The sequence below is a fragment of the Bubalus bubalis genome, chromosome 1, assembly GCF_019923935.1.
Source record: "Bubalus bubalis isolate 160015118507 breed Murrah chromosome 1, NDDB_SH_1, whole genome shotgun sequence".
In the NCBI taxonomy this organism is placed as follows: domain Eukaryota; kingdom Metazoa; phylum Chordata; class Mammalia; order Artiodactyla; family Bovidae; genus Bubalus; species Bubalus bubalis.
Window position 1 is genome coordinate 49497620 of NC_059157.1, and position 13637 is coordinate 49511256.

General features: G+C 46.5%; 1 protein-coding gene across 5 annotated transcripts in view; it reads left to right on the plus strand.

The window, feature by feature from the left end:
- Nucleotides 1–13637, plus strand: part of TIAM1 (TIAM Rac1 associated GEF 1) — a 459371-nt gene that overhangs the window by 299713 nt on the left and 146021 nt on the right. For 3 of the 5 annotated variants that reach the window (XM_006053559.4, XM_044939642.2, XM_006053558.4), the window contains one exon: nt 2199–3172. The exons of 1 other annotated variant lie outside the window; for it this stretch is intronic. In XM_006053559.4, the coding sequence (XP_006053621.4) occupies nt 2210–3172 (963 nt within the window). In that variant the 5' untranslated portion in view covers nt 2199–2209. Of the gene's footprint in view, nt 1–2198; nt 3173–13637 lie in introns of those variants that run through there. One more of the 5 variants, XM_044939646.2, reaches the window with a different exon arrangement.

Here is a 13637-nt window from a genome sequence, read left to right on the forward strand (position 1 = left end):
AGGGGCGTGAACTTATTGCTTTGAAGTATATTTGCTACTAGTTAAAGGACGATTCTCTTTCTTGGAAACTTCGCTCTCAGAATCATATGATGTGTGACCTGGTAGGGAACATTCCAGTATGGGAATAGCTTCACATCTGGTGTCTGTATGAGTTACCTCTGAACTCATCGGAACATTCAATGGAGGTTTTTCCCTTCTTGTTGCCACAAATTTCATTTCAGTAAAGATGTGCTTGTAGGAGTTTAAGCAACCTTTGAGACTGAAGAGTAGGATTGTAGAGTGGTTCTGGAGCATTGGGAAGGAATATATTATATTGCAGGGGGTTTCAAAGTGTAATAGGTCCAATAAATTTGTTCCTGTTTCCCCCTGTACCTTTTGCTTTTTTGTTTATTGTATCCCTTCCCTGACAGTATCAGTTTCATGAGAAAGTGAAACTGAAAGTATCAGTTTCATGAGAGTGGAGAATGTGTATCTTTTTTTCTCTGCTGTATTTCTGGTTTCTGGAACATGGTAGCTATGCAGTATTTATTTTCTTTCTTTTCTTTTCTTCTTTTAAACAGTTTTCAAGATTGCTCAGCCAGTCAGGGCAGAAGCTGGCATGAGCATCGGGGCTCCATCCCCACCTCTTTGTTTAAAAAAAAAAAAAAAAAATTTATTTATTTGGCTATATCAGGTCTTCAGTTTTGGCACTTTGAATCTTTTAGTTGCTGGCATACGGGATCTTAGTTGCCACCTGTGGGATCTAGTTCCTTGTGAAAGTGAAAGCGTTAGTCGTTCAGTCCTGTCTGACCCTTTGTGACCCATCCATGAACTGTAGCCCTCCAGGCTCCTCTGTCCACGGGGATTCTCCAGGCAAGAATACTGCAGTAGGTAACCATTCCCTCCTCCCAGGGATCTTCCCCACCTAGGGATCCAACTGGTGTCTCCTGCACTGCCAGGTAGATTCTCTACCATCTGAGCCACCGGGTTCCCTGACCTGGGATCAGACCCAGGCCCCCTGCATTGGAAGCATGGAATCTTAGCCACTGGACCACCAGGGAAGTCCCAGTATATATATTTTCTGAATGAATGACCGTGTAGACGATTGTACACATCAACTCAGGGATGCGCTCAGCTGTTCTATTTTTCTTCTCTCCTTTCTGACCATTTTCATGTGTGTATCCTAAGTGTATACAGTTGAAATGGTCGAGAGAAACCTCACTGCAGAGCAAGGAGAATAAGGCTAAATAGAGTCATACTTGTCGAGCTTTGAGAATGTTTTAATTTCTCACTGTGGGTAACAGCCCTCAGACCAATGAGAGAGACCGGAACAATGTTAAGGAAAGGACTTGAATTAACCTGGGTAGCTCCAAAAGGCTGAATCACATTTAGTGATTTGATCATGTGAATTTCTGTGTGCAGGGCACTCTGTACCAGATTAATGTTCTCAGGTTGGATTTGCTCCCAGAAATGAACCCATTAGTTTGCTGCCAGGCAGAGAGTGGGGTTTCTGTTTTGTTTTGGGCATCTCCCTCTCCCCCTCCCACGTCGCCCCCCTTCCCCTGTTAAGATTTTCAGAAAGCTGTGGCATTAAAGGTAAAAAGCCCCTTTTCTTTTTGACTTTATCAGGAAGAGTTGACAGGACTTCACATCTTGAGCTTTCCCGTTTTTGATTAATTTTGAAGTGTAGATGAAGTCAGGATGAAATGGAAACCTATGGGGAGGAAGGACCTTTATCCAGTGCATCTCGGAGTTTCGCCTGGTTTCTTGAAATATGTCATTTCAAACAGAACATTACTCATTCGGAGCGGACACCTTGGTTTGTACTTTTTAGAGTTTTTAGTTGGTGGAGAGGCGTAGAGTTTTAAATAGACAACTCTAGAGGTTAAGGAGAAGAAAGCAGGTGTTGCCAGCTTTAGGAAAGCAAGTCTGTGCCATGCCTGGAGTGCTGCTCCCCTCCCCGGGCAGAGACCCGTGTCATCCCCCATGGCCTTATTTATGTTCTTATTTCACATCTCTGCAGGAGTAGTCTCAGCCGGTGATGTTAGTTCTCACCTGCTGCCGCGTTGAGTCCAAGTGCCTGCCAGGTGCATATAGGCGCCCCTGTTACCTTTCAAGCTGTCTGCCCTCTGTAGGTACCGAGCTCTTCCCATTAACCGCCCGTACCCATGGGTGACTCAGTGATCCTCTCCTTTTTTTTTTTTTTCCCCTTGCTACAGACCATAAAACCATGGGAAACGCAGAAAGTCAAAATGTCGTGCATGAGTTCTATGGAGACAAGCACGCCGTCCTGGGGCGCAAGCACACGTCGCGATCCCTGCGCCTGTCGCACAAGGCGCGGCGGACCAGGCACGCCTCCTCCGGCAAGGTGATCCACAGGAACTCCGAAGTGAGTACCCGGTCCAGCAGCACCCCCAGCATCCCCCAGTCCCTGGCTGAAAATGGCCTGGAGCCCTTCTCCCAGGAAGGCACCCTCGAGGACTTCGGGAGCCCCATTTGGGTGGACCGAGTGGATATGGGCTTGAGACCCGTGTCTTACACCGATTCCTCCGTCGCTCCCAGCGTGGACAGCAGCATCGTCCTCACAGCAGCCTCCGTGCAGAGCATGCCAGACTCGGAAGACAGCCGGCTTTATGGGGATGACGCGACGTACTTGGCGGAGGGCGGCAGGCGGCAGCGCCCCTATGCCTCCAACGGACCCGCGTTCATGGAGACGGCGAGCTTTAAGAAGAAACGCTCCAAATCCGCAGACATCTGGCGGGAGGACAGCCTGGAATTCTCACTGTCTGATCTGAGCCAAGAACATTTAACAAGCAACGAAGAGATCTTGGGTTCCGCCGAGGAGAAAGACTGCGAGGAGGCTCGGGCGATGGAAACCCGGGCGAGTCCGCGGCAGCTCAGTGCCTGTCAACGGGCCAATTCTCTGGGGGACTTGTACGCTCAGAAGAACCCTGGGGTGACGGCAAACGGGGGGCCCAGGAGCAAACTTGCAGGCTACTGTCGGAATTTGGTGTCTGACATCCCTGATCTCGCAAACCATAAGATGCCACCAGCTGCCGCTGAAGAGGCTCTCCCCTACAGTAATTATAACACACTCCCCTGTAGGAAATCTCACTGTCTCTCTGAAGGTGCCACCAACCCACAGATTAGCCATAGCAGCAGCATGCAAGGCAGAAGAGCAAAAACCACTCAGGTAAAGTGCCTGGAATCTGTTTTGGTATTTTGGAAACTGGTGCATGACTCGAAGTGCATGATTGGGCTCTTAGAAGGTTTCCCATCTTGTAGCTGTGTGTTAAACACAGTTTTTCCCTGGTGGGTGCTGCCTCTCTGAAGATTCATCTGTCTGCTGCTTCGCCCCTCTTGCAGTTCTGTTGCTGAAGGGGTGGGAATTCAGGAAGAAGCCTGTGTGTGTGTGTGTGTGTGTGTGTGTGTGTGGGTGAGGTGACAGGAGTGGGAATGAAGCTGATAAGTTCGTATCGGGAAACTGCCTCTCCAGTTCAGCTCTGAGCAGCATCTCACTGGTTCTGTGCTTCCTTCCTAACGTGGTTTTCTCTCCGTGGACAGATGGGAATGGTGGGCTGTGGACTCTTGGAGCTTATTTCTTCCGCGCCGCAGGTGGGAAGAGGTTAGTCGGCAGGCGGCTCCTTGGAGGAAACCTTTTTTGATTCGGGGCCGGCTCTGGTCATTTGTCAGCTTCTGTCCGAGGTTGGCAGGCTGACTGCCTTCCCGGGAGCCATTTCAATTTCCTGTTCCTTTGCGATGCTGGCCAGCCCTCTCTCTCTGGAGGGAGGTGTTGCAGGAGGAATAACATGGGTGGGTTCCAGGTCTGCTCTGCAGCCAACTGGCTTCTGACCTTGGGCAAAACCCTGACTTCCAGGTGCTTTTCCGAACACTGGGGTGAAGATGCTTGACCCAGCTGCTTCAGGGTCTGGGGCATGATGGTGTGCGTGTGAAAGCGTTTTCAAAGATTTAAAATGTGTCTTGTTAATAAAACGAAGAGTGTCCTCACATTCCCTAATCATTATTGATAATTGGGCAGGCCAAAAAGTTCATTTGGGGGTCTGGTCACCCCTGTAGAAACTTTGTGACCAACCCAGTGTCACGAGGGTAATGGCATGTCAAGTAATCCTGCCTGCGTCAGTCCTTTTCTGGTCCCGGAGCAGGGTTCCAGGAGTCCTGGCTCGTGTTGAGGATGGGTTGGTAGTTTACAGGATGGCATTTCAGATCCGGAATCCAGGTGGGGCTCCTTTGCCCTGAAAGGTGTATTGGCCCCCAGAGTGAGCAGTGAATACCACTGAGGTCAGCTGGAAATCAGCAGGCGTGCTCTGACCTGGCCAGCGGGGTGATGTTGCACCTCCGGTCTTGCTTCCGTGCCAGTCAGGGGGGTATTGTGAGGTTCAGTTGTCTTGGGAAGGGTGTCTAAGTATAATGGGCAGATGGTCATCTTGACCATTTTCCAGTGCGTGGTTGAGGGGTATTAAATACACTCACATGCTCATGTAGCCATCGCTGTGCTTCACCTTCAGAACTCTTTTCACCTTGTGGAACTGAAACTTCACGCCCTCTTCAGCCCCTGGCAACTGCCATTCTACTTTCTGTCTCAATGAATTTCACTCTAGATACCTCATCTACTCCAGTATTCTTGCCTGGAAAATCCCACGGACAGAGGAGCCTGGTGGGGTCGCAAGAGTTGGACACGACTTAGCGACTAAACCACCACCTCATCTAAAGTGAATCATACAGTATTTGTCTTTTTGTGACAGGCTTATTTCACGGGCTTCCCTGGTGGCTCAGATGGTAAAGCATCTGCCTGCAATGCGGAGACCGGGGTTCGATCCTTGCGTTGGGAAGATCCCCTGGAGAAGGGTATGGCAGCCCACTCCAGTACTTTTGCCTGGAAAATCCCACAGATTTAGGAGCGCGGTGGGCTACAGTCCATGGGGTTGCAAAGAGTCGGATACAACTGAGCAACTTCAGTTTCCCATATTTCACTTAGGTTGATATCCTCAGGGTTCACACGTTGTAGCAGGTGTCAGAATTTCCTTCCTTTTTCAGGCTGAATAATATTCCACCAACACTTCACACTCCCCAAACAGCCCCCCCGCACCCCCCGCCGGCTCTTCATTTGTTGAAGGACAAGTTTGGCTGGTGTCCATGCTCTTTTTACCTGAGTAACTTTGGGTACAGTTTTTTTAAGTCTCTTGAAGGCTTAATTTCTTAATCTGTCAAATGGGCAGAGTAATAAGATTTTTGAGAAAATGGAGGGTAAAGGCTAGTGCTTGGTACTTTAGAAGCCACCAGTAAGGGACAGTCTATTACTTGTGATTTTCAGTATCCTGAATGGTGTTCTATGAGTTGAGGACTGCAGGTAGTTTGGTGTTTGTATCAAACTTTGTGTTTTGGAAACAAAATGATAAAAAAGGCTGATTCTGAGGTGTGAGAAGGTGAGCGTGGATATTGCATTCAGATGCCCTCCTTGAATTTTGACCTCTTTTCTTTTTATAAAGCATCTTTAATTAATTAATTGATTTTGAGTGTGCTGGGTCTTTGTTGCTGTGTGCAGGCTTTCTCTAGCTGCAGCGAGGGGAGGCTTCAGTAGTTGTGACACCTGGGCTTTAGTAGCTCCAAGGCATGTGGGGTCTTCCTGGCGGACTAGGGATCGAACCCGTGTCCCCTGCATTGGCAGGCGGATACTTTAGCACTGGACCACCCACGGGGAAGTCCTGACCTGTGTCTTTTCTGAAGCATGATTGTAATGATAGAAATGACCCTGCTGTGGCCCCTCTGCCTGCCCCGGGCAGGACTCTGTTTGCACTGGCAACTTGACGAGTCAGCACACAGGTGAGATGGAGGTCCTAATAAAGGATCCCCTGAAAGGCACCACAGTTTGTCCTTTAGACATCACCAAATTGGCACTGCAGGCCTGATTCGCAGAGATGGGCTTGGCAGCTCCACCAGGCTCCATTGATCAGACTCTTTTAAAAGAAACCTCACCTCTGTCACTTTCACCTGGAACAATGCTAAGTTGGCATCCATTCTATATAAGATTTGAGGGGGTGCTGGGTGGCATCCTGGCTCTCTGTCTCTGACCCTGGGGGACAGTTGGACTCCTGCTTCCCCCACCCCTCACTGATGGGGCTGTGAGCCTTTGAGCCTTGGCTGCCCCCAGGAGAGGGGCGCTGCTGGTATCTCGGGAAGTTCTCACGTGTACTTGTTGCATGCCACTTCCATGCTTTGGCTTGTTGCCTTCTAAAATTGTTAATATATGGAAGTGAGATCATCTCAGAGCTCTGTCTCATAAAGCACTCTGGTAGCTTAATGTAGTGCAGAGTACAGGGGACCGGCAATCCTGAGAAGCACATTTGCTTCTGGCTCAGTCCTTATCAGCCAGTGACCTTGGGAGAGTCACCTCATCACTGGCTCCTTGTCTGTCCAGGGTGAGTGACACCAGCCTCCGACGGGGCCAGTAGGAGAACCAAGTGGGATTCCATACATAGAAGCCTTCTGCAGCGCCTATAAAATGAACGGAAGTCTTATTTTGGTCTCAACGTTACGTGTTGAGTGAGGATCTTTAATGACTTGAAACAAACCCCAGAATTATGCACAACACTATCCACCCACCCACGCTTCCTCGTCTTAAGTTTGGCGTGTTCATCCAACGCGATTTTCTGAGAACCCACTATGTTCCAAACAGTGTATTTTAAGAGACAGTGGGTGTGGAGGCTTCTTTGAAAGTAATTCTTTTCTCGTTTTCTTTTGTTGGTGAAAGTTTCTGACCCAGGGGCCCTCTCCCATGAGTTCGGATCATAGATATTAACAGTCTCCTTGTTTGCCCTGGTGATGTAGTCGAATCTCTAATAGTCTTGTCAGCAGTTTTACTCCTCAGAAAAGAGTTCCTGGCAGGCATTTGGCCCAAGGGCCTGGCCTCTGAGCCTGGGGGACAATGTTTTATCTGAACAAACATGAAGAACATATTTTTATTTGCAAATGATCAAAACAGAGTTTGGAACCATTCTTCCTGCTTTTGTATTTGAGTAGTAGTTGGACATGTTACTGAGCTATGAATCTGAAGGCCACGGAGTTCACATTTTGGTTTTAGAAAGTGGCACATTTCATGGGTCTGCTACCCAGTAAGTGCTGAGGAATTCTATTTGTTGACTTCAGTACATGTGAATATGTGTGTGTGCTGTGTGCATAAGACTATCTTGAGAGTCAGGCTGCTGTTCATTTGTTGGGGGGATTTACCCAGACTATGTAAAACAGAGTTTATTTGTATTGAGCGCTGTGACATCACTTAGATTGCCTCTTGATTTAATTAATGCCTCTTTGGTTTCTTGGCCTAAACTTTACTCTTTTAGTGTTCCTATGGTTAATGGATAGAGGAGGGGCGGCCTGCTGTCCTTCAAAGAAGAGATTCTGAAGTCTGGCACGTCTGAGCTTGCAAGTTGGAACCCTGTTCCCTGTTGGCTCTGTAACCCCGAAGGATCTCAGTGCCTCTTGAATGAGGCTAATTTGAGGGTTCCACACAGGAATGAATGTAGAACTCCTGGCATAATGTCTTGCATGCAGTCAGTTCAGTTCAGTTGCTCAGGCGTGTCCGACTCTTTGTGACTCCATGGACCGCAGCATGCCAGGCTTCGCTGTCCATCACCAACTCCTGGAGCCTCAAACTCATGTCCATCAAGTCGGTGATGCCATCCAACCATCTCATCCTCTGCTTGTCCCCTTCTCCTCCTGCCTTCAGTCTTTCCCAGCATCAGGATCTTTTCCGTTGAGTCAGTTCTTTGCATCAGGTGGACAAAGTATTGGAATTTCAGCTTCAGCATCAGTCCTTCCAATGAATATTAGGGACTGATTTCCTTTAGGAGGGACTGGTTGGATCTCCTTGAAGTCCAAGGGACTCTCAAGAGTCTTCTCTAACACCACATTTCAAAAGCATCAGTTCTTTGGCGCTCAGCTTTCTTTACAGTCCAACTCCACATCCATACATGACTACTGGAAACACCATAGCTTTGACTAGACAGACCTTTGTCAGCAAAGTAATGTCTCTGCTTTTAATATGCTGTCTAGGTTTGTCATAGCTTTTCTTCCAAGAAGCAAGCATCTTTTAATTTCATGGTTGCAGTTACCATCTGCAGTGATTTTGGAGCCCTGCAAAATAAAGTCTGTCACTGTTTCCACTGTTCCCCATCTATTTGCCATGAAGTGAGGGGACTGGATACCATGATCTTATTAGTTTTCTGAATGTCGAGTTTTAAGCCAACTTTTTCACTCTCCTCTTTCGCTTTCATCAAGAGGCTCTTTAGTTCTTCGCTTTCTGCCACGAGAGTGGTGTCATCTGCGTATCTGAGGTTGTTGATATTTCTCCTGGCAAACTTGATTCCAAGTTGTGCTTCATCCAGTCTGACATCCAGTGGAGTTTGGATATGGGGATAGATTTTGTGTCTAGTTAGGCTGTTTTTAGCCATCCTTGTATGGTGATGGCTTCCAGGAATTCTCTCCCATCTACTCTTCCAATTTGCCCAGAATTTGTGACATGAATGTGCAGGAGCAGAAGTCACATCTCAGTGTGAATTTGCCCCGTGGCGTCCAGAGTAGACAGTAGACACCGCACTGTCTCCCCATGTTCAAACAGGTTTTAGCTCCTGTGCCTTCAGAGTTTAACGTACAAACCCTCAGTTCTGGTACGGAAGCCCAGAGGGGTGGTGGGCTGAAAAGAAAAAAAGTAACAGTCTACTGCTGCTGCTACTGCTAAGTCGCTTCAGTCGTGTCTGACTCTGTGCGACCCCAGAGACGGCAGCCCACGAGGCCCTCCACTGTCTGCTACCATGGCCCAAAAGAGTAGTTCCTGAGAGAGATCACCAAAGATGACTTCATTTTTATTTTTCTAATTGAAGTATAGTTGATTTACAGTTAATTTCTGCTACTGTGCAGCAAAGTAATTCAGTTATATATATACACACACACACACACACATTCAGTTATATATTATGTGTGTGTATATGTATATATTCTTTTTGAAATTCTTTTCATTATGGTTTATCACAGGATGTTGAATATAGTTCCCTACGCTATATGGTAGGACCTTTTGTTTATCCATCACATATATGACAGTCTACACTGCTAACTCCAAATTCCCACTCCCGGCCTTACCACCCCCCACACCAGCAACTATAAGTCTGTTCTCTGTGTCCATGAGTCTATTTCTGTTTTATAGATAAGTTCATTTGTGCCGTATTTTGGACTCCACGCATATCATACAGCATTTGTCTTCTTCTTTCTTACTTCACGTAGTTTGATAATCTCTAGTTCCATCCGTGTTGCTGCAGGTAGCGTTATTTCGTTCCTTTTCATGGCTGAGCACTATTTTCACTGTGTATGCATGATGTTTTCTGTGTGCATTCCTCTGTCCGTGGATGTGTAGGTTGCTTTCCGTGTCTTGGCTATTGTGAGTAGTGCTGCTCTGAACATAGAGGTGTGTGTACCTTTTCAAATTATAGTTTTATCTGTATACATGCCCAGGAGAGGGACTGCTGGGTCATATGGTAGCTTTATTTTTAGTTTTTTGAGGCACCTCCATACTATTTTCCATGAACTTACATTCCCACCAATAGTGTAGGAGGGTTCTCTTTTCTCCACACCCTCTCTAGCATTTTTTATTTGTAGACATTCTGATGGCCATTCTGACTGGTGTGAGGTCATACCTCATCGAAGTTTTGATTTGCATTTCTCTAGTAATTAGCAGCAGCAGCAGCAGTAATTAGTAGCGAAGGAGGCAATGGCACCCCACTCCAGTACTCTTGCCTGGAAAATCCCGTGGACGGAGGAGCCTGGTAGGCTGCAGTCCATGGGGTCGCGCAGAGTCGAACACGAATGAAGCGACTAAGCAGCAGCAGCAGCAGTAATTGGTGGTGTTGAGCATCTTTTCACATACCTGTTCGCCCATCTGTATGTCTTTTTTTGGAGAAATGCCAAAGATGGCTTTAGAAGGCTCTATCCCTGTTAAAACTTTCTTGCTTGGATAAACAGGCAATAGGTTGGTGATTTCAGCCAGATAGAGGGTGCAGCATGGTCAGAAAGAGATCTTGAGTTCCCATAATAAACTGTGTTGGTGCTTAAAATTTGGGTTTTGTTTTATACTTGGCTTAAATGGTTCAAGGATAATATGTTTCCTGAGCTGAGAATTGGCATCAGCCTCCAAGAGATTCCTAACCTTTGGTCACAGATTCCTTTGAGAATCATATGAAAAAATTGGATTCTTTTGGATCAAACACAGGGACCACCCTGCTTTGTATCATTTCAGGGGATCCATGGGTCCTCCAGCATCCATCAAGAAGCTTCTGATTAAGAACCTCGGGTTAATTCTTCATGAAACAAAATATTTTTATATACAGTCCACTTAAAACAACCTCTTCCTTCACTTCTCCTTTTTGATGCTTCTTTTTTCTTTTATCTTTCTTTTTCTGGCACATAAGTTAAGCAGTGAGATATTTATTTTGAAAAACAGCCCATCCATTTTCAACATGAATATCCATCTTCTTTGCCAGGATATTCTTTTGAGGAGTGGGAGGAGGTAGCCAAGAGATGGCTTGTATCAGCAGTTCTCAGACTCCTTTCTACTCTTAAAAAGGATTATAGACTCCAAGGAGTTTCTATTCATGTTTATATCTATAAATATTTATCACATTAGGAATTGAACCAGAAATGTAAAAAATACTTGTTAATTCATCTTAAAATAGCAGTAATAAAGCATTACATGTTCACATAAATAACTTTAATTGTTAAATTTTATATTCTAAAATTAAGAGAAAGATCGACAAGAAGGGCGTTGTTTCTTTGCTTTAAATTTATTTTGGCGGCACTGGTCTTTGCCGCTGTACACAGGCTCTCTCTCGCAAAGCAGGGGCTACTCTGCTGGGTGCGTGGGCTATTCATTGCACTGGCCTTTCTTGTTGCAGTTCCTGGGCTCGGTAGTTGTAGTGCATGAGCTCAGTTGCTCCATGGCACGTGGAATCTTTGCAGACCAGGAATTGAACCCATGTCCCCTGCACTGGCATGTGGATTCTTATCCACTGTACCACCGGGGAAGTCCCATTTTGTATTTTTGCAACTGTCTGCAATTTCTAACCTGTCAGAAGAGACTGGAGTCTTCTCTGCATTCACTCTCTTGTGATATGCTCTTTTGTTGGACTATTTGGGGAAAGTCTTGCTTCGAATAGGTAGTTGGAAAAGGGAGGGCTTTAGGGGCCCCTTGAAATTATTTAAGGAACCCCGATCCCCACTCAGAGAGCAGCTCATTTATGCTAATATAGCTTGGGGAGGTCCAAACCTCTGAAAACCACATTCTCCATTTAGTCCGTGAGGAGAGGGGAGTCGGTGTCCCTCAACATAAATCATGTCCTGCAATGCTGTGTAATTAATTACTGGTTTCTCAGTGTAACTGGGAAGGATAAAGCGCTGTGATGGGAGCTTGGAGCCTCCCAACCAGCCTGCCTTGCAGCCCTGGGAGCGTCTCCACGGAGCCCGGGGCAGGGAACACCCACAAGCTTTTCACTCTGTGGTTGGGGCCCCATTTGCTTTGAACCTCCCGTTGACAGAATATCTAGTGTGGGCCATAAAACAGCCCAATATGTCTTTCTCACTTTCTCTCCTTTTAAAAAGATGAAAGAAAAAGACATGTAAATGAGCTCTGGTTGTCTCCATAAAAGACATCATAAACCCAGATCTTCTCTGGAAGACGGCGAAGTCAGGCTTTCCAGTTGTGACTTCAGCTGGCGTTGAGCGTGAGCTGAGCCTGCAAATGACTAGATCTTTAAATCAAACTCAAGTGTCTTCCATGAGAAACGATCTTCTTGTTGTGAGAGGAGGGTAGACAACGAACAGCAGTGAAGTTTTTCAACAATGTGGAGTTTTTTGTTTGTTTGTTTGTTTTTAAAGTGCCTATGCCATGCCAGGCACTATTCTTGGCTCTTGGGAGGTGTTAAGAAAAGATCGCTGAGCTTAGGGGTGAAGCGCGGGTGTGTCCGCAGCAAACACTTAGCATAACAAGTACAGGACATGCTGTGGGAAAAAGAGCAAGATGGGAAGAGTGGGCAGTGGTGGACGTGCTGACAATTCCAGATCACGTGGTCAAGTCAGGCCCCATAGAAAGGGCAGGCTTGGGTAGGGATTGGAAGGGGAGACGGGAGTCGACCATTGATTTGGAAACTGGGGTCATGCCCTGCACTTTTGAGAAAGAGCAAAGAGGCCAGTGTGGCTGGGGTGGTGGTAGGGTGGGTGTTGAGAAGTTTCATGGGAATCAAAGGAGATTAAAAGAAGGCTTCCAGCTGAGCCTTGAAGGATCAGTATTCCTGGAATTCCTAGAAACAAGAAGGGCTGGGAGCAAACACTTGCAGGAGTCCTTCAGTTTCACTGGTGGCTGGGTGCCTCCAAAGATCTGGTGCTAAGGCTGGACACCAGTGAAGGACCTTGATGCATAGCCTCAGGAGCCCTCCACCTTTGCTGGGAGACTTACTGTACAGGATGGCTTATGGGAGGAAGGTAGTTAGAAAAGAGAGTTGATGATTGGAGATGGGATATATCCTGAGATGAGGGGTGGGTGGTGAGAATAGGGACTGAGACACACACATAGAGAAACAGATGAAAGGAGAGATGATTCACTGACCCCAGCATAGTGCTGACTCCAATCTGAAGTTACCTGGAGCAACATTTCAAGCATTAGACAACTTCTGAGTCCCTTGTGAGCAGCAGTAAGTTGTAATTGAGAGAAATTTTGAGTCACCCCTGTTGGGAATCATTAGCAAGGATGGGACTGAGTGCCGGAAACTTGAAAGGGCATGGAGTCTTTGCCTGGGGAAAGGAAGAAGTGGGAAATGGAGCTGGTCTTTAGAAATATCTCAGACGGAGCCAGGACACATATAAAGAGGTGAAGAGTAGGAGGCCCAGGAGCTGAAATTGACAAACTTCTGAATCACGAACTCAAAAAGGCACTGGACATTTGTTTATAGAGAGATGGGGAAAATCTTACAATAATGGAAAATGGAGACTGCAATATTTCTGTAAATCAAGAAAGGTGATTATTATAACAGTGCCTAGCAATTACTTGCAGCATAGAAAGCATCATTTTCTTCGTTTATTGTGCAGTGGTATGAATGTGAAGAGGATTCAGAGGGATTGCATTGGCTCACACCAAGCTTGATCTGCCTGTCTTTTTTCCCATAAGGCCTTGTTTTTCCCACAGTCCTTAGCAACACCCTTTCTTCTGTGTTAGTGCAGGAAGCTAGGAAGTGAGGTCAGGCAGTGACTTCCCTCCTTGGGCTGAGACGGACACGACCTGTGCAAGGGCTGTGTGCCGGGCAGGGTTCTAGAAAAGTGAGTTAACTCTATATCACATCTTACAGTGTGTCTTACAAAATAGATATTATTGCCATTCCCATTATAAAGGTGAGGAAACAGAGGCATGGCTTGGTTCAGAATGACACGCCTAGACACGATATTTGCTGTACTGAGATATACCATGGAGACAGTGTTGGAAACCAAAGACATTGTGCACGTATATGCATGTATGGGGGGGGTGGTGGAGGTACTCAGATTTGGGGGATAAGAAGATGATAAACCACAGGAGGAATATTTTAGAATTTAGCAAGTCAGAAATTGTT